The following is a 21,570-nucleotide window of genomic DNA, read 5'->3' as shown; positions in this document are numbered from 1 at the left end:
GGTGAGCTGAAAGCTGTGTCTCGCTAGGTTTCGAGCAGGTGTGCACTGGATTACTGTCAGTGCACATCAGGCAGAGAAAACATCTTGATACATACAGACGAAGGCAAAGAAACAAGCAAGCTACCCATGAGATCCTGTAGTCAGTACATTTACATGCGCACAGATATCAACAGGGCCTCCACTGCAGGACCTTTATTTTCATTACATATTTGTACAAAAATTATAAATTTTCTCTCGGCACACTCCTAATTTATTAATTTTGTCCAGTAGCTTACCTTGGAAAATGAAGGCCTAACATTCATTTCAGAGAGAAATTACCCTTGAGTTAAAAAGTTGGTATATATTCTGAATGTATCTGCTACTGCAGAAGCTTATGCCCACTACAGAATTGTGTCATTCCAAACATTAAATATATGACTGGAATACTGTAATTTATCCATTTTACCATTATTTGGAGATGAAAGAAAAATTACTTATCTGTGAGTCATTCATGTTATCATCCTATGTTTCGGGAAGGAAAGATCCCTCTCGAGGACACGACTTTGAAGCAAAGTCCTACTCATATGCACTCTACCTGGGATGCACACTCTTGGTCCCTGGGAAAGAGTCCCAGCCAGTAGTGTCAATTTCCGGTTGTATGCCAGAATATCTCAGTCATAATTATTGACCTACAAAAGTAACAACTACCATTAAATCTCAAAAAAAGTATATATAGGTAAGTGCAGATTCACTATTTATAACTCCGCACCTTCTTGCCTTATTATCAAAGTAAGTACAAGTGGAGTTAAGAACAGTAAAACTATGCTTACCTATGCAGACTTACATTGACCATAAAGTGGTACTCGATATTCTGCAGGCAACATTTTTATAGATTGATATAAAAAAACTCAATAATATGGTACTAGGTCAAATTTCCATACAAATTAAACTGAATTGACTGAGTTTACACTGACAGTGGCTCATTTCAACCTAAGTGACACAACCTATATTTGCAGCTGTTTTGCGGCTGAGCAATAATTGGGCTAACTTGCTCAGGTTTAGCACTCAGTTCTTCTGCATGTGATATAACTGTTCTGCTTATCTAGCATCTCTTTTTTTCTACAAAACTATAAATGGAGTGAAAATACTCATTACCAGCTCAGTGCATGGGTAGAAGGACATCTGAATGCGCACACAATTTAGGTTGTTTAGTGGTATCATGCATGGTGTTATAAGTAAAAGAGGAGACCTGGATTACATTTTCATTTTTTTAAACCCTAAATTAAGTCCGAGAGTAGTTTCAAAAATATCTATATGTATGCGACCTGAAAATTCTGATCCTTCTCCTTAGTAACAATACATCACATTTGTGGAGAGATGTACATTATATAACAGCACTGTTGAGTAAGCTGTGTACTATCAGCAAGGTAAGTTCAAAAATATAAAGTTACATCTTGATGCAACTTCTGCCCTTGTTGACCTTCAGACCTGGAAGCCCACTACTCGGATCCTTCATGAGTTGGCAACCTTAGAGTGGGACTATTGTGCTGAGAGTAAATGGAGAGAACAGTGGAATACTGAGAGTGCGCTGTTATCTGCTGAGGGCACAAAAATGTTATACTGCTAGTGGCAGAAGAATTCAATGCATGACTCTGCTTTGCAGCATCGGCTCCACACACCATCTCAATCTATATTAACAATGGCCAGAGAAGCTACAGCTTCACAAGGAGAAGAATCTGCTCTATAGCCATAGTCAAGGCAGGCAATGACTGCCGAGTTTGGGAAGTGTTGGCCATGGAGATTGCTGAAACAATCTAGCGTGTTAAGCAGTCTTCTTCCCATACTGCAATGTCCTATATTCCTTAATGAACTCTTATAATTCATAGCAAACACTATAAATGGTCACTTTTGAAGCCTTTCAAAAGCAGATGGTCAGCAAACACGCACTGTGCCTTTTGCTTGACAAGAATAGTTCTTCTAGAATGAACTTGCAGAGTTCCCTATACTCACACTCAAAAGGAAGGAAATAGCATAGCTATTTCTCTTCTTAGGATCAACCCAAATATTTGCCTGCGAAGTGGAAAGATGAGGGCTCTGAATTCTGCGTCTAAACACTGCGGTAGCATCTTTATCACAAGACTTTACAGCTGTATTTAGAGGTTTGCTGATAATGATGTAGAGTAACCAGCAATAACGGGATTGCCACCACTAAATTCTGCATATTTTTAGCTTTGCTTTACACCACTCTTTAATATTTTGGTGGTATTTACAGCAGGATCCTACTGTAATTTATGTCAAAGTTTGAATAGAGGAACAAAACTTTTAGGTACATCTACTGCCATTTGCACTCCACCACTGCGTTACCAGCAATTCTTAAATGACGACTTTGGTGGGAATGACTATCAAGGATATAAACACTATCTTTGCCAGATTACAACATTATTCTGGAATCTCTTCATGGTCGTGAAATTCTGAGGGGGCTTCAATGCCATTCAGTCAAAAGCATCACGTCAGTGTGGATCACAGGGTGCCTATCCTAGTATCGAACTAGCCAAACAGACAAGAAATACTGAGACACTTGGACACCTTAGGGATTATCCCTAATTTTACTCAATTTGCAAAATTCTACATTTTATAGGCTGTAAACTACCTCAGAGTCTTTCTTGCAAGTTGCTGCCTCTAGCAGTAATAATTTATCCTCAGTGTGTTAATCTTTAAGCTAATTAGCCAAAGAGGGCCGACTTGCGCCTTACTTTTTTGTAATTTGGCTTGATGGTTTTCTTTTTAGGTTCTAGAGCCCTGTTTTATGTGTATGGTTTAAGAGATTTACCGTGCTCACCTGCAAGCGTGCCTTGCTCGTACTTTGTAGAACGTGAGATGAATTCACATATAAAAACATATTACATTTTGTTTTAATTTCCAGAGCCGATGAAACAGAGGTTCCCGTCCTGTGCAGAAGAGAAGTCTCCTTTCATTGGCAGATATGTGTGTTGTTCTTGAAAGAGAAGCTACTCCTCATCGTATCAACACTTTTAGGAGTTAAAGTGCACTACATAAGTTTAATTTAAAAAGTGGCATTCGCAGGAGATGTGACGTGTCTGTAATAACTTGGTCAGGGATGGTAACCCCCCCCCAAGCTTACTGGGAATTCCGCACTGTTCTCATGAAGGGTAGAGAAAGTAGGCCATCAGGGGGGAAGACACTTCCTTCAGAACATTAACAATTAATTTGTTACTCAGAGGGCAGAATGACGTCATTGTTTCCTTACTAAACATTTGCTGCAAGGCACAGTGAGCAGTCATAAACAACACAGCATTCATGCGATGATAGACGTTTCTGGCCCAATACACAATAATATTTTTTGCAAGACTGGTTTACTCCCAAATAAGGTCTGACCTACTCTTCAAATGTTGAGAATACGGCCTGATTTAGATCTCGGCAGAGGGGTTACTCCGTTGCAACGGTGACAGATTTCCCTTCCGCCAAAATCTAAATCCCATTGTTTTCCATGGTATTTAGATTTCGGCAGGCAGGATATCCGTCACCGTTGCGATGGAGTAGCCCCTCCGATGAGATCTAATTCAGGCCATTTGTCTTCCGAAAACAAGACCAGAGTATTGATAAATATTTAAAACAAAACTTGAAGAGTTAGGGGAAATTTGTTCTAGTGTTTGGTGTTCCATTATACAGTGTTCTTGTTCTGAAACTTGTCCTGAACGTATGAGATAGCACATCACATATTTCCACCAGACCACTTCATTCAAGTAACCACTTTGTTACCTCTCTGAAACTAATCATCAGATTAAGGTCTGCACCCTCAACACCTTGGGCTGGAGACTGGGACATAACTGTGGCTGTTGCTGTGTCACAGCTGTATACTACTGTACACAGTATGTGGTGGAAATTTGAATGCAATTGATGAGCTTGTCCCATTCATGGTGACTTTTTTGAAGTTGGGACATCATGCATAAGACCCACATGTGCTAATGAGATGATCTAATTACTCAAATCCTCAATGTAATCTATCATGTACATTATGTTGTCAGTCGAGCAACGGCTAACTAAATATGACATGCTCCTTTGCTTTTTCATAGATTGCAAGAATTGCTCAACCTTTGTAGTGGAATATTGCCCAATTAGATTGTACATGCTTAGGCCTCTGTCCTTCACACAATCCTAAAGAAAAGAAACAATATGACAAAAAATCTTTACATTGGACTCATAGAAATGCCTCCAATGTGGCTTTCGGCATAGTAGATACAGTAGTTGTTTGCCATTTTATTATACATTCCATCATTCTATCACATGTACGTCACCCAGTTGACTTTTAAAATCAAAGTCATACAATAAAATACCATAATTCAACAGAGAATCACAAGAACAGTGCAGGGAAGGGAGGGAGATGTGTTTTGGATATGAGCGGAGAAGGGAGCCATGCAACATATTATATTGCTAGGTTTTTGGAGGATTTTTCTATTAGAAGGGTGGAAGCGATGAAGGCAAAAAAAATAAAATTAATTTATTAACAAAAACAAGGCCTGAGTAAGTGCACAGAATGTAAGGAGGATCAGGATAAGCTCATAGGCATAGATGACCGAAACAGGGTGAGAGCGGGAATACACAGGAGGGAAAACAAATAATCAGTTTGCCAAAAAAGGGGTTGGGGAAAAATAAAATAAAATATAAAAATTGAAAGCTATTATATAAATGTATATTTTTCTGGATTAAGGGTCTCACACCTGATATTCCGCGTTTCATCCATTTCGGTTCACCAAGGGCAATGAAGAAATTCTCTTGCCTTTCGTATTCCTCCTCATCTATTATTTTAACCCTTATGGTTTTCCTGTAGGAACATAAGAGAGACAATGGTGTACAGTGGGTTTATAATGGACTCAGGACTTTGCAACATGCACCCCCACTCCCGTTGTCTGGTGCACCAGTTGTTGCCGTTTGAGATGGGTGGAGAAGAAAAGAAAGAGGTGGGAGAACTAAAAAGAATGGGGTAAAATGATTGTGTTTGGACCTGCTTGCAACTCATATTAGGTACCTTCTTTGACACGTCATGTGTACTGTCATGAGCGCAAAATTCTGTTATCATCCTCAAAAATAAACAATGATTTAGGCAAAAAATAAATACACAGCAGGAGTAGCTAGATGCTTCACATTGGAGGATCACTTGCACATTTCTGATGATTCTTTGGGAATAAGGAGGAATTAATGACAAAGAGAAAAGACAAAAACAGGTTTTCGTATCTTCAAATGGATTTTAAAGAAGGAGAAACACCAAAGATACCACTCAAGTGTGAATTTACAGGTAAGATCAATGAGAATGACCATTAGCTAAGGGCAGAGTTCGCAGCACCCTGGAATAGATGTTAGCAGCTCCTTGACATAATTTACCAACTTCTCATGTAAATTAATTTCTTCTGTTAACAGTTCTAGTAGCAATTGCCCAGTGGATATTATCAAGGTTTATGTCAAAGGTGGTGGTCATTGTTTTCTTAGCATCATACTGACAACAGATATATTAAGTTTATATAAATACTCCTGCTTCATACTCTCTGGCAGGTGCTATGCAACATGGGGTTTTATGGCAAATCCTTTCCTGCTTCAGTCAGCTATCCAAAAATTTGTAACCACCCTAGGCCTAAATAGGATACATAGAACTTTGCTATAAGTTCTGTTTTTTGTGCTAATATTTCAGGCTGTCGCTTGAAGTGTATTAGTCTCTTTGCCACATGGCACAGAACCAGGTGTGTATAATGTGCAAGTCAGGTGGCCCAAGAGATGTGAAAAGAAAAAGAAATGAAGGAGAGAGCTGATTGTCATGGAATGTGAGAGGAGGTCTATCTGGTCTCACCAGGCCTGCTTCATTGTGTGGCACACAATTCATCATCCAGATGCAGTCTACCCTTTGTGTTTATCTTTTTATTTGCCCTCACAACTACTTCCCTGCAATTACTTTGACAACACATTTACTTTCTGTGCATTAACTGAATTACACCATCTTTTTGCCCAAGTCATTAGTAAAATCTAGTATTATGGATATTAGTTCATCATTGATACTAACATACTTTTGTTTAATTTAGAGTTGTGGATGACTATTGTTGTAATTATTTGAAAACTAAGTTAAGTAACAACATTTTAAAATTGTGTTACAACAATGGTATCAGTTTAAATATGTTTAATTTGGTATGAGCTCATCACGGATACTGACATACTTTTGTTTAATTCAGAGCTGTGGGTGACTATTCTTGTAATTAATTGAAAATAAACTTAATTAAAAGCCTCTTAAATTAGTGTTACAATAATGTTATCACTTTAAATATATTTAATTTGAACGAAATCAATAATATTCACAACAAGGGCTAGTGGCAACCTTAACATTAAAATAACCAAATGAAATTGGACTTTTACAGTGAGTCTCACTCGCAGTTTCAGCCATTTCATGCTAATCTGACTGAACGTGTTTACCGCCAGTGTTCACTTTTTTGGATAAGGAGCACTGGGTTGGATCCACGTGAACACATGTGCACACACGTGTGTGGGCTGCACGTGAGAACTACTGTTGGGTGCAGCATGGTGGCTGCACATAGATAACAGGCCTGTGGAAGTTTTGAACTGCAAATTCACCTCCTGTCAAAATAACCCCTTTTGACAGGCCTAAACATTCCTTTTGAATATTAATATTTCACCCCTGAGCAGACCATATTTCCCACAAAGGCAGGGTGCATGGTATTTTAATGTAGGGTCTGTATAAGTTACTATTGAACATGTCCTTACAGTGAAATATTCCCAAACCTATTAGTACTATAGCAAGGCTGGCAGCTTCCATAGGGAAACACTGGGCTACACTGTTACCTTTAACACATGCTAAATTCAGATTGGAAGCAGCTGCAGAAGTTATCCAAAATCCAGTTTAATGGTGAAATTGAATTTTGTCTAACTCTTAGGCAACAGCTACTTTAAACAAATACAATGTTCCTGCCTTGCATGTATTCAACTGTCACCTGACAGCTGGATGGCTTCCGTGTGGTGAGATGTGGGTTGCTCCCAGGCAGTAGACAAAGGGTGTGGGGACGGTGTTTCCTCCTTGACAGGGTGGCCTGGCGGCTGTGCCCAGTAACTGGATTAACTTAAAAGAGGCATACTATGTCAAACGTGGATGAGCCTGACACCAGGCCTGCTCCCTTCCTTTGTCCCTCTAGCTAACTACGCTCCCCAACCCGTGGTAGAGGGAGCTGGCCCAGAACTGCTTTGGAGTGACCACAAGAAAGAATTTGCCTGTTACCACAATCTCCACTTTGGGTGGGCACAGGATGCTCTGGCTATGGGAAGATGGGTTCCGCCATACTGGATTCTCTCAGAGTGCTGCGCATAATGGTTGGGACAGAGTTGGGGGATGATGTGGCATCCTAGGATTGGTCAGCGGTGCTTGGCATCCAGAACTTTCCACTCACACTTGTAACATCTGCACAAGGGGGAGACAGTGAACAAGACTCTAGACCTGGGAGGTGATGGCAGCAGAACCATGGACAGCTGCAAGGAGAAGCCACCTGTTGCCCTGCTAAGAACTTTGACTCTAGCTAACCCACGGGACTTGATGATTCTCTCCATGTCCAGTAGCACTTGCCCACTTATGCCCCTTGAGTGGAGAATCTGGACTTCTCTGTCATCCCAAATGCAACCCCCCCCCAAAGACAGCGGGGAGGCCCTGGGGCTTGCAAGTGTAGCCAGAAAGGGGCTGGTAGTGGAAGCGCTGCACAATAAGCTCTCACCAGCAGGAGAGGAGCGCCAGGAGAGGAGAAGACTTGCACAGGGAGCCAGTAAGTCTATCTCCATGGAAAGTGCATCTGTTACAGACAGAACTCGCCCCTAGGATTAAAATGAGCCCAGGACTTAGGAAATCAACCTAAAGGTGCCGGAGTTATGCAAATCAGCATATATGCCCATTTAAACATGCCCAAAAAGACAATTAAGCACATGGGCTCTGCTGTGACTTCTTGCAATGATCCCCAGAGTGAGCCAGGGCTCAGCACAATTTAACTTATTTCATTTTGTGGGTAGAGAGGCTGGCATGAAGACCACCTCCTTGATCCTAACTTCGCCCAAGGGGACCCCATCCTCCGGGGTCTGACGCAAGGAAGAAATACAAGGTCGGCAGCGTCACCAAGTTCAACTCATGCCCAAGGAACCCCATCCCCTGGACATTACAGGGCAATGAGGAAGGCCTATAGGATGCCTCACTTGCCCCACGTGCACCTTTCTGGGGGGAGGAGGGTGCACACTGGTCTTAGTGTTCCACCCACAGCTACTGTGGGTAGAAGAAGCACATGCTGAGCCCTGCTCCCACCCACTTGGGCGGGAGTATATTGATGAGGCAGATATATATATATATATATACACACACACAAACACTCTGGTCCCCACAAGGTAGTTATAGTTAGGACCATGTTTCCATAGAAAAAGCGTTTTTTGACTTGCCTATTTCTTTGGCACCGTTTAATGAATCTTCACAAAATTTTCCAATAAATAGTGTGCTTGTAATTCTTGTTGGGCCGGGAAAAAGGGGGTGGGGACGGGGGGAGGGCAGAGGGTGGGTCAGGGGGGGGGGGGGGTTTGGCTGAAATGTGTGTTTGGTACACCAAATTTGGCAGAAAGCTAGAATTTGTTCCGCAGATTGTGTTTTTGGTTATTTGGTTTAACTCCATTCAGTAGTTTTTGAGATATTAAAGGAAACATATATTTTTATATCTAGGGCAGCGGGTCCTCCTCTACGACTTTGCGAATGATAAGAGCTTGTGTACAGAGCTGCAGAGCTCTGATTGGCTGCCAACTTCAAACCAGGAAGTGTTGACAGCCATCTTGGGACTCAGCTGCAGCTGAGTCTAAAAAAAAAGACAAAGATAAGAAAAGGGGCCAGGGTAGAGACGCCCTGGCCCCTTAGCTCTGGTGCTGACCCCGCTAGGGCAAAAAAGCACTATTTTAACTTGTCTCAAACTCACAGCAACATTTTTTAATAAAAACCAAGTGCAGGCTTCCGCAATTGTTTTTGTGAAGCCCCTGGGTGGGCCAGGTTCCCCGGTCATGTTTAAATAAAGGAGGGGGCGCACCGGACCCCCCTCCTAGGGCATTATGATGCCCCAGGGACAGCCACCTCCCTGGTGCTTTCATTATACTGAAGGCAGGGGGCTTTAATCAAATATAAGGCAGGGGGATGCGCTCCCTCCTGCAGCCCTGGGGACCGCAACCTCCCCAGGGTTTTAATAAAATACAGTACGAGGGAGGCGTGCAATTCCCCCCTCCCTCCCATAGCCCTAGGGACCATCGCCTCCCAGGGCTTTAATCAAATACAATGTGGGTGGCCGCGTGGCCCCTCACCGCAGCCCAGGGGACCACCACCTTCCTGGGGCTGAACTAAAAGAGTGGAGGTAGTCCGTTGCAGACTTCTGATGACCACCACCTTCCCGGGGCTATTTTACGCTGGAGGGGCTCCCCCCACCCCCACGAGGAGCCATAGATGGCCCTGGGGACCACCACCCCCCAGGGCTGGCTCCTGCTCACCCTGGGGACATAGTTGTTTGCTCTGGCTTGGTGAGAGCTTTGGCAGCTCCTGCCAATTCAAAGCAAAACTTCACTTTCTGCAAGTGAGAGCTGTTAAGCAGCTCTCACTTGCAGAAAGTGGAGTTTTCCTCTGTTTCCCTGCATGTAAGTATGTGTGCAGGGAAATAGATGTAAACATTGCTTCCACAAGTAGGGTGCTGCTATTTAAATCAGCTCCTTGCTTGAGGAAGCAATGCTGGCTCCTGCTGGATGTGGGGAGCTGACTAGGACCGCGGGGCCTTGAGGCTCCCCCCGTGGTCCATGATTCGATGGGAGAGAAAAAGAGAGAGAAAGAGAGAGATTATTATTGCAATGGCCTCTCCAAGCAATAACATCAAAGTATCACACCAGCAAGATGTCAGTGTGTCTGTTTATTTTCTAGTGTTTTGACTGTTAAACATTCCTAGTGATAGAACATTGAAGTCTTTTTCCCCACAAAACCTGTAGGTTGAATGTCAAACCTAAGCCTAGACAGTGCACAGTAAGGAGTCACCTCTGGCCTAAGGTTAAGGTCTCAGAAATGCACATTGAAGGTTAAGAGTTCCAGTCTAGGTGAGTCTGTGATCGTTTCCTGCTTTAGTTTCTTTTCAACTATAAATATTTAAGTTAGATACTGAAAGGTGATCTCACTCTTTATAATTGACAAAAATAGTTTTATTTTCAATTTTTCCAGAAATATCTCATTCTAAGTATATTATGTATCAAAACCTAAATTGCTCTTCCTCTCTCAATCTCAATCTCAATCTCAATCTCTCTCTCTCTCTCTCTCTCTCTCAGGGTTGGGTGGTTAGGGGGGTTGGTTTCAGGGACTGGCCCACAGGCTGGGCCTTGTGGCTAACCCCACTCCACATGGCATTTGGCTGTGCGTGGCACAACATTGGGTGGTTCTAGGGGGTTGACCACAGGCCCTGTGGCCAACCACTGCAGTGCACGACCATAAGCCATGCACGGTAGTAGTTGGATTAACGTATAGTAATGAAAATGACTTTATGTTTTAAAAAAACATAGACATTTGCTGTAAAAAACAAAGGTTACTGGGACATTATAGTTAGGGAATAAAAAAAACATAGAAATTCACTTTAAAAAAACAAAGGTTACAGGGACGTTGTAGATAGGCTCACATTTTAAATGTACAAAACCATAGAAATTCACCTGTTAGAGTTATCTCAAGTAACCCTAAGGTAACTGTAACTCACGCCCTTGCCATGCACTGCTAATTACCGCAACAAATTATGGCACTTATGACATCTTTGATAATATCAATGTAATATTCACAGTAACATTTTTGAAGAAAAAACTGCCCAATATATATATCAAATTTAGAAAGATAGAAGCAATGTAATTGGGATTTAGGGAATTTGGCAGCAGCATAATGGCATGTATTAAAGATAAATAATTTAATTCTATTAGAAATAAGAGTAAAAAAATGTTTAGACTTATGGTTCAGTGTAGGCGTCTGGATAAAAGGAAGCTAGGGTGAAGTAACGACTCAGTTACTTGCCGGTTATCTTCATTCCCCCTCACCTTGTCCTCCTCATTCAAGTCCTTACTAGATGAGGCGCCCCCAGCCTCAGACAGAGTCTTTACCATGCCTTTAGATCTCTGATCTTTCGATCGCTGATGTAAAATTAAGTCTTTCTTCACTTTTCACTATGTGGGTTGAAGAAGGCTGTGCCCCTTCAGATCCCCTCCTGTGGTTTTCTCTATCTCCGACAGAAGGAATATGGTGTTGTTTACTGATTAGTTCAAAGTTGAAAGGGCAATTTCCTTGCACTGTCACTGAATGCACTCCTCGCTCGTGCTGGGCTGGGAAGTTTTGGCACAGCATCGGTGGCAGAGCTGTATGGGTGCCAGGGATCGGCTTCACAAACCTGCATCGGTGCAGCGCTGCGCGGGAAGGCTGCAAATAGGGCCCTTTTTCTTTACATCCTCTCACGCAGGTGGAACTTGGGGGAAGGGCTCTATACATCTAAAGAGAGACTGTTTTGGAGCATCTATGATGGCACTTTGCCTACCATGGAAGGAAGAAAAGTGGCCTCTATGCAGCACAACATAGGGAATACAGAGGAAGAGGAGCTGCTGCATATATTCAGGCAGATTCTCAGACCCTGATTAGGGAGGCAGTGGACTCTGAACCTAGTGCAAAAAAACTAAGGGAGGATCTGGAGCAAGATGGTGAAGGGGACCAGAAGGCAAGTATGTGCATCCCTCACAGATGTGGGATCTTCTAGCCCATATCTTTACGTTTCTGGGCTTTGAACAGCAGCGACCCTAAGAACAAGTATTGTATTCCCAGTACTGTGCGACCCAAGTGAAGGATTTGCCTACACATGAGGTAATTAAGCAGTTGTGAGTCAGAGGGGAAGGATTTTATGAATCCTCCATCCCTCGTTTCCTCAACAAAGGGAATTCTGTACAAAACTTTGAAATGGGCATCCTGTATACTCCTAAAGTCAATACAATTCTGGCATCTATGCCTTCCACTTTGTAAGGACTGGGCAAGGCTGGTGAGATGACTGGGTAATGGGGAAAAGTCAATCTAGTTCCAATGTTATGGATAGACAGACAACTTAAAAGTAGGACGATGGTAGGAAAGTAAAGCAATCGGTGAGTGAATGTAGTAGAAATAGACATACAACCATAAGAAGAGGGCAAACACAAAAGCTTATTTTTCACTTCCACCCGATCACATCCTTATATCGTAAAGGAAGCCTCTTCCTTGAGGTGTGCCACCAACACTCACTCTCCACCAAGGTAGGGTGTGAGACAAAGAAGATGCATAATAAACCAAAACCTGAAGACTTGATGCAGCAAAGGGACAGAGTTAAATTAACCAATTGTATTGAGACATTATGATGTACGAGAGGGCGTGTCTGTGATCCGATGGAACAGGTAACTCAAACCAGTGGAAGGAAGAAAAACATAGTAGAGTATCCTGCGGGGACCGACAGCCAGTTATGCCAATGGCAACAGGAGAGCTAGACAGGTATTCTTCATGTAAACTGTATCTGAATAGAGAATGCCAGGACTCATAGATCTGATGTAATCTGACAATAAAGTGTATGGGAAATGGGGAGTGGGCCATGAGAAAAAAACAGAAACTTACATTTTTTGTGGAATTTCTCAGCCATGGTAATTTTGCATCCCTGACTCTTTCACAGTAGGGTGTGAACATTCTCCAATGCCCCTTTCTACTCCTGGGACTATGCATGATTCCACAGCATGACCACCTCTACGGAATTTAATTTGGATTTTATGAGCCACATCTTGATTGGAATGGAATCAGTGAGTGTGAATGGGAAACAGTGGCACGGCCCTCCCTCCCACTGCTGCCACCACTGCCTATCCATCAGTACAAGTTCCAGAGTGTCTGAAGTTGCAAGGCTTCCCAAAAGATTATGCTGTGCTGGGACACGGAAGAATGCCAAGTCCTGGAATTCACATGGCAGATCCTGGTTTCTTTGACAGTACTACAAATTTAAATCCAAAGGAGAAGGCACCCCTTGGACAACGTGTAGAGATGCTTTTGAGTAGCCAAAGTGGCTCAAATTGAATCCTAGGGTTGAGCAGGCGGTAGCTTTTGTGGTGATAGGCATGCCATTTCCCACTCCACATCACCTGCCTCACGAGGGCTGCCTCCAGATTAGAACTGGGTAGAGAAGTGGGTGGGAAGTTAGCTGACAGTGGTTGTAATCACTAATTCGGGACCGGAGGCACGCCTTTTCACCTCCTTCTATGTAGACATGACCCAGTACGGGAGTTTGATGGTCAGGCACCAATGTATTGGCAGACGCACTCCTAAAGAAAGTGTAGGTGAGCAAGGTGATCAAGGCTTGCATTCACCTGTCTCAAAATCAGGGGCATAAACTCATGAGATAATCCAAAACAAGCACAAGAATAGGCAAAGCAATTCACTGTACAATTTGAATGGTATACAAATACATGCACACACACACACACCCACAAACACACACAGACACAAGCACACTGGTCACACCTTGAATATAAGCATAGTGCACTGCATTTGTGTTGCCATTAATTTTACTTCGAGTAGTAAAATTATCCGAAACTAAAAATAATGTTGCTATGAGGGAGTGCTAAGGAATTCTCTACAAAGAGCACACATGAACCATCACTGCCAACACATATTCTCTCCTTGTAGATTTCCCTTCTAACCGTGCTCTAATAAGGCTAGTTGTGAAAAGCAAAGCATTTTAAAAAAAGAATATGGCGCCCCATTTAAATTTCAGCATGCATGCCATGAACAGCAGAGAGTGGTCTGTCAAAGCAGTAGCTGAGTATTGTATACCAATATTGTATTTTTTAAACACCTAAGTTTAGAAATGACACCTCTACCTAATAGTAGCCAGTACTTTTACTATCCATCAGTTGCAAGGGTGAAAAGCTGCCAATCCTGCTGGGAATCAGCAAACTGACAACCTACACACCCACCAGGAACCTGAGGTCTGCCGCCCACAACCTGTTGGTAATGCCCAAATCACCAAGCACAGCTTCGAGGTCACTAACGGTGGAACTCATTACGTCCTGACACATGTGCTTGTCCCAGCTCGGGTAGTTTAATGCCACCCTAAAATGGAATTGCGTCTGATAAGAACGCAAGAAGGAATAAGGATGCAATCCACAATTAACTGCAATTTGGCGTTGTTCTTACGCCTCCAGAATGTATCTTATCTGAAAAGTGCATTTTATACTTCTGTTATGGAATAAACGAAAAATTAAATTAATACATTAAAACCTGCGACTCATAGTGCACGTATCAGCACCCTCTAATATACTCATCTAAGGCAGTTTACTAGTTGAGAGCCCAGGAATGCGATTTTCCCTCGATGTATGAATGTGTTACTGAATCACGGACCTCACTGAAACACATTATAAAGGAGAATGTAGCTGGTGTCAGAACAATCTGTGCCTCTGAGTGGAGAACGCAACAAGATGCGCAAAGACATCAGTAACAGCTCCCATGGCTGGGATTCAATGGCATGTATCCAGATGTGCTATCACAATAACAAGGTAAAATAACTTTAATTTGTACTCATACCAACTCCTGCCAACCACTTTCAATTGCTGTGATAATACCAAGCCCAGGAAAGACGGTTACCATGGGGTACGGTAATTTCTTCACAACTCTGAATCCTGATTAAGGCATAAATTCTTGTTTAAATCATCTCTCATGCGGGATTACCAAGGGACTTGTAATGTGACTTTTTTGCTGTCACACTAATTCTCCATATGTAAATTCCAGTGTTTGTTCGTATGTGTCATTCTTATTTCAACCGAATGCTAGAAGCAATGGCTTCCAGAGTATATGTTTGGATTTCCCATGTCCTGTGGGTCTCTGGGGCAGGGTTGCCAGAGGAACAGCATCAAGAAATCAAATGAAAAGACAAATGATTTGGTGATGAAAATATGTCTGAGTTACATAGTTCTTCACAAACTGAGACCCAGGTCCCACTGATCTTAAGAAGATGTAGCTTCTTGCAACTCAATCGGTAGGTGAAGTGCAAATTTAGGAGCCAGTGCCAAGGGCGGATGGGTCACCAAAGGACTCAGCACGGTCACTGAGTTGAGAATCCGAATTTTGCAACAACAGGTGATGTAACCGATCTAAACTGATGTAATTTAGGAAGGCACTAACATTGGCCCAGTTGTTGTCACTGGACATGGTGTAGTGATTAGACGAGGGCCTGTCAGTTGGAACAGTGCTTCCTCTGTGTGCTACTAACCCATTGGTTAACTGCACAATATGATATGCCAATGACTGTGGCCCTGTCACTTGATAAGGTGGTACTACTGTATGATAACATCTATTGGACGAGGCAGTCTCAGTCAATGGAGGGCTTTCATTGGATGAGGCAATGGCACACAATGGAATACCCGCACTGGATTGGACAGTGTCCATAGAGAAGGCAGCTTCAAGGAGAAGGCAGCCACGTTGCAGGAAGTAGTACCACTGGATGGGACACTAGAATTAAATAGGGCACCATCCTTGGCTAGGAAATTTGAATAAATTAGGCAGTGCTATTTTATGTGGCACTGACACCACAAAGGCCATTCTCATTATACAGGATACTTTCATCAGACAGAGCAGTACCTCTAGATGGAGCAACATCAATGGGAGAAGCAGTATCCCAGGAAGAGGATCTCTGGTTAGGGACCAAGTGTGATTGGTTTGGGCAATGTCATTCAAAACAACGCTGTCACTGATTGGAAAACTGTCATTAGGCAAGGCACTGTCAACAAACACAGGATTGCCCTGGGGAAGGCACTGTAATTGTATGAGGCAGTGGGAATGGCATCAATAACTTAAAAAAAAGAATCTCACCAAATCTCTAGAGCACTTCTGCACCCCTGAACCCTACGAGTAATCATTGCACTCGGTATGAAGGCATCTCTGATGGGTTCCAATAAGTAGGTTAGATACTATCTTCAAGTGAATATATCTCAGCATTTCAAAATGGACACCATGAGAATGAACTACATACAATGAAACACATAGCTTCTATGCAGTTAGTTTTTTTTTTTAATCATTTATATATATACACACACACACACACACACATACACACATATATATATATACATTTGTTTATTTGTGTATTTATTGCATGCTGAGAAGCTGCGGCTCTGACAGTAAATGTGGCCCAAAAGCACATTATTTAGCTCAACTGTTCTAATAAATTCACATTCACACATTTGTTGCTACAATGGAAAGGTCAAGTTGCACTTTATTACCACAGTAGAGTGAACTTCGGTTTAAAAACAATGTTTAGTACTTCACAGAGTACTTAATGTATGGAAACAATGATCCTCATGATGACAAGGCCTCTTCAATGTTACTTTACCTTAATGCACAATTTTAACACCTTGATTCCTGGTTTTGGTTAAATATTTTTTTTAAACGAATAAACATTTAAAAAAGCAATGGAATATATCTTGGCGCATATTCGTGTGTGTTTGTGTGTGACAGAGTGAGGCACATATGTGTGTGTGTCGCAGTTAATCAAAGATACCACCAAATAACTTCTCATACTGAACATTTTCCAGTTTTCTCTGCAATGTTTACAAATGATCCTGACCTTCCTCTTCTGTGACAGTTAACCATGAAAAGAGACGCAAGTCAGCAAAATAACCAGACCCACTCTTTAATTGCATTGCCTTCAGTACAGATGCTATTCGTGGGTGTGTGTAAGTACACCAACCCATGTGTGAATTTGACAACAACCCAAGGCTCTCACCAGCAGGACCGACATAGGTGCAGAGCAATCCAAAGCTGAGTTTTGTTTGTTGTGCAGCAGAGGAAGACTGGGAGTATAGTGAGAACATATGCTTGCAGGCAGCCGTCCCACCACACATGGAGCTCCTCTAAAGCTCTATCAGTTTACATTGCAAAGTTTCTGTTTGTTCTTGAGCTTTTCTGCAGGCCACTAACAGGCCTGTTTGCTCTGCCACAATAACGGCCAGGAAAGAGACTTGTGTGTTCCCGACAGAACAGCCAGCCCCAGTAAACGTGGCTAGTGTGCATCTGGCCAAACCGTTGTCTTACTCCCTCACTCCTCCAACTCCAACTCATACACTTATCTGTCCCATCAGTAGGTGGACTACTCAAGAGACCTGTTTCTCTAATTCATACAAGCACCCAAATATAGCTATGTCCCACCCCAGGAAGGCCTAGTACAAATCTTGTGGTGTCTAGACCTGGGGGACCAAAAGTGAACCAAGAAAGAGTTCTTCGGCTCCCTCCGTCCTGTACCTAATTTAGATGAGTGAAGTGTCGTAAACTGATGTTCATGCTCGGGGAGGCTAGGGGGCTCCCATTCCTGTATAAGGTTCAATGTAAACACAGAACAGTGGAACTGGGTTGAAGACCTCACAGTACTGCTATTGCCGCTGGTGGCTCCAGGGCTCATCTGTTTCTAACAGTTGATATCAGTAAACTTCCCCTTGCTAACCCTCGCGGGCCGGCGAGGGAAACGTGGCAGACTGATGCATCACATTCGCTGATACAGGGGTTGAGTGCCAATATCCAAGCGGCCCTGTAGCCGCGTTCCATTGGAATCTAAATCCATACCTGCCTCACACTGAGACAAGTGAACAGCTAGAGTTGTGGCACCATCAGGAGAAAGGAGCAGCTTGGCTGCAGCACAGCCCATCAGGTTATGACACTCTTGTAGAGGCGGCATTGTCTGGTCTGTGGGTGGGGCTATTAACTGATGGGCAGTTGAAAATCCCACTAGCGACTGATGTCATGGCTCAGACACTACTGGCTGATTTGTGCCTGAGTGGACTTTTGGCAGATTATTTGACTCCTAGATCATGAGAGGCAATTGGCTAATGGGGGATTACTTGCTGATAAGATGAATATGGGTTAATGATGGACTATTTGTTGAGCAGGGGTGACTGGTAATGGGGGGGTGCTCGCTAATGGGGGAGAGTTGGCTGATTTGGGAGCTTTTGACTAATGAGAAGACTACTGGTGAATGATGGAGCTAATTAAGTGACTACTGGCTAATGAGGGTTCTTGCTGTTTGGGGAGCCACTGGATGACAGGGGCCTAATAGGGTGGCTACTGGCTAATGAGGAGGCTTCTGGGTAATGGGGAGGTAATGCCTGATGAGGGGCTCTCCCCTTGCTAATATTGGACTACTGACTGATGAAGGACTAATAATTTCTGGGTCCACTCGATCTGGGCAGCCAGTGACTGTTGAAGTTGATGCTGGCTAATGGGCGATTACTGACGGAGTATGGGTTACTGGCTACTGAGAAGACTACTGGCAGATAATAGGGTTAATTCGCTTCTGGCAGATAAGGGGGCTTCTTGGTAATGCAAGCACTAATCGGGATTACTGCATGAATAGAAGTGTAAAATGGGGTTTGGGGTTAATACACTGTGGGGACTGTTCTATTTAATTGTATAGTAGGTCTTTTGATGTGGGTCGGGAATTTCAAAGCCAGAATATCAGTGGGTCACAATATGGAGCCCAGAATATCAATGGACAAAATGTCAAAAGGTAAGTTTGTATAGATTTTCTGTACCTAACTCCACATATACATACCATGGTGATGTATGCTGATGTGGAGTTTAGAATAATAAATCCATACCTCCCTCTTTGCAGCTACCTTTTTTATCTTCTTCCCTCAATATTCTAGTCACAAAATTGTGACCTGTCGGTATTTTGGCTTCGATATTCCCTTCAATCAGCCCTTTTGATTCTTCACTAAAAAGTTCTCAGAACAAACCAGTTTATTGCAATCTACAGAGAGGTGCCACATCCGCCCGGTCACACTATTTGTAAATCTTCAGGGACAAGCATTTCAGCACCCTGAGGAAAGACGTATCGGCGAAGAACCCGTGATACTTTTAAGGGGATTGTCGAATCGTTGTCATTTAGCAAACAATGGTGACAAAGGCCATAGGAGGTTTAAGCCACTTTGCCATTAGATGTGCTTGCCACATATTGCCAGTTATACGGATCAGAAAAAAAGTGTTTGAAAGGAAAATGTGCCCTTTCAGCCAACTGGGAAGAATGGTTCATCAGATGCAATGTCACCATCTCTAACAATACCGGGAGGTGAGTGACTTAAAGGACTCCAGTGCAAACAGTTCTGTCCTGAGGGATAACAGCTACTCAAAGCAGGAAAGAGGTTCCAACCCATAGTTAATGTTTTCTATTTCATCACTGCCCTTACTAAATAGAAATATGATGAGGAGGGGACATACCTATTGAGAACTGTTCAGCTCAACTCATGATACTGTAGAAGAATAAATAAAGCAGAAGCCTCGAATACCAAATACTTCAAGCCATGATCTGCGGTCCATAGTATTTTATTTTCTTCATAATACAATGGGGACGGATTGCTAGGTAGCATTGAGGAAAGTTTCAATGTAGGTCTGAGTATATCTGCTTGGAAAGAACCACCAGTGTGAATTAGAGATATTATTATTGGTTAAGTCAAATACATAACTAATTGTAAATTGCACAGCTTAGAGAGTTTACGGTAACTAGATATTTTCACATTTAAAGTGCTGCCACTTTGAAGGTTGACCACTGAGCTTGTGAGTAACTATTCAGTGAGAGATCCTCGTCATTATAAAGAGAGCAGAACGATAATATTAAATATTTAAATATTTCTTTATGGCATGACCTTCAATTTTTTCTTCTGAATATCAATGAATGAGACTCACAGTATTGTGTTCTATTTCACAGAAATGGTCTTCTGGACTGAGTATGCTGTCTTGTAGAATGCTGTCTTCTATAGATTGCTTGCACTACACAGTTGACCATTCGCTGATAATTTGTGTTGTTGGATACTATAAATAGGACACGACAAACATACTGATTTGAATTGAAATGAAATTTTAATAATTCTGAATAGAAGACGGCAAAGAGTGAGTCACTGAATATGATATGAAAGATAAGTGGGTGACTATCCATTTTATATACTATTACATTTTAAAATACATTCTATGATCATTTAAAGTGGCCTGATTATGAAAATATTTGGGGTTGTCTGATAGAATATCGAAGCTAAAAATGTTATATGAACACAAAATTGTGTAAAAAATATCAAGGACCAAATATTGATAAAGTAAGCACACATAGGTAAGTATAGATTTACTATTCATATCTCCACATCTATGCACCTTCAACATATACATATCATCAAGGTACATATATGCAGAGTTAGGTATAGTAAAGATTTGCATATCCATAGAAACTTAACTTCACAATATTTTGTCCACTCAATATGTTTAACTTAGTATTTTGTCCAAACACTATTATCTGGTTAACTCTTGTTGTAAATAAACAGGTTAAAGAATACTTACAGATGTAATGATTTAAAAATACCATCTTTCTATCGCCCACCAATGTAGCTAAAAGATCGAAAAGGTTTTGATCTTCATTTCTGATCTCCAATAGGCAGTACTTTAGGCCAGTTCAATAGGCTCTGATAGTGCCACAATGGGATAATACACATTGTTTTAGCATTTAGTTGATAATTAGAGCAATCTAAGTATTTTTGATGATTTTGCCTGGTTTCAGGGCACCTGCTATCGACCTCTGTGTTAGTTGTTAGCCAGGTTAGTCAAATGTAGGGGGTAGTGAATGGAAATGGTTTCAAAATCTAGCCACGGGGAAAGCACTACTTGGTTTTAACTCACAAGCTCACAAGTCATACTATGAAATGAACGGAGTGGTTTTTCAGGACACTATGAGCTCCCGCTTGCACAGATGTAGCAAGTCTACACCCAGTATCATTTTGAGATCTCTAAGAAAGCCATTAGCACACTAAGTGACACTTTATTTAGGCAAGTAGAAATGCCACCTCAGTGTTTTTCCAGGGTCAAACCTCACCCCAGGAATTAACCTGAACTATCACCTCTCTGCACTTCTTCAGGCACCATCAGCAATCTGTCTAGCATCACTAACAGATAATGATGTAGAGTTGGGTTTTTCTGCCAGAATCCAACAAGGACACTGAACACCCTATTCACTTCCTCTCCTCCCAGTGGCACCACATCTTCCTTCACTATTCACACCTTCCAACTAGACCTTTAACTTTACCCATGACTCTGATCCTGATTCTCCAGTCAGTCAACCCATCCTGTGTTCCTCCAACCTGTTTACTGCCTAAACTAAGAAAATGTCATTCTCTACTGTCCAGGATTTTGTAAAGCCTTCTTTTCCTCTTCAATAACTCCATCCTCTAAGCCTTCTAACCCAAATGCTTCAAGTCTTTATGCATCGGAGGCTGACAGGTGACCTTTCCCGCATATCTAAATATCGACCAGTATCTCATTTTCCCTTTTCCTGCAATCATGTTTCTGATCTGCAGTGCTTGGGATTGATGATCATCCCACCCTAGTCATGGATGTGGTCTGCATGGATTCTGGGCCTTAGGGTGGTGGGGGGAGTACAGAGCATGTAGGGGTGTAATTGGCATAACTATTTTCCTATCTCGCTAAAT

The 21,570-nt window shown here is 42.2% G+C and overlaps 1 protein-coding gene across 5 annotated transcripts in view; it reads right to left on the bottom strand.

Moving 5' to 3' along the window:
* The window catches only part of SLC8A3 (solute carrier family 8 member A3), a 451,466-nt gene that overhangs the window by 127,865 nt on the left and 302,031 nt on the right, over window positions 1–21,570 (bottom strand). For 3 of the 5 annotated variants that reach the window (XM_069208808.1, XM_069208807.1, XM_069208810.1), the window contains one exon: window positions 4,719–4,822. The exons of the other annotated variants lie outside the window; for them this stretch is intronic. In XM_069208808.1, coding sequence (XP_069064909.1) covers window positions 4,719–4,822 — 104 coding nt within the window. The remainder of the gene's footprint in view (window positions 1–4,718; window positions 4,823–21,570) is intronic. 5 annotated transcript variants of the gene reach the window in all.

The sequence above is a fragment of the Pleurodeles waltl genome, chromosome 9 (assembly GCF_031143425.1).
Source record: "Pleurodeles waltl isolate 20211129_DDA chromosome 9, aPleWal1.hap1.20221129, whole genome shotgun sequence".
NCBI classification, from domain to species: domain Eukaryota; kingdom Metazoa; phylum Chordata; class Amphibia; order Caudata; family Salamandridae; genus Pleurodeles; species Pleurodeles waltl.
Note: the sequence above shows the minus strand (reverse complement) of the source record. Positions and strands in the feature narration are given on the sequence as shown.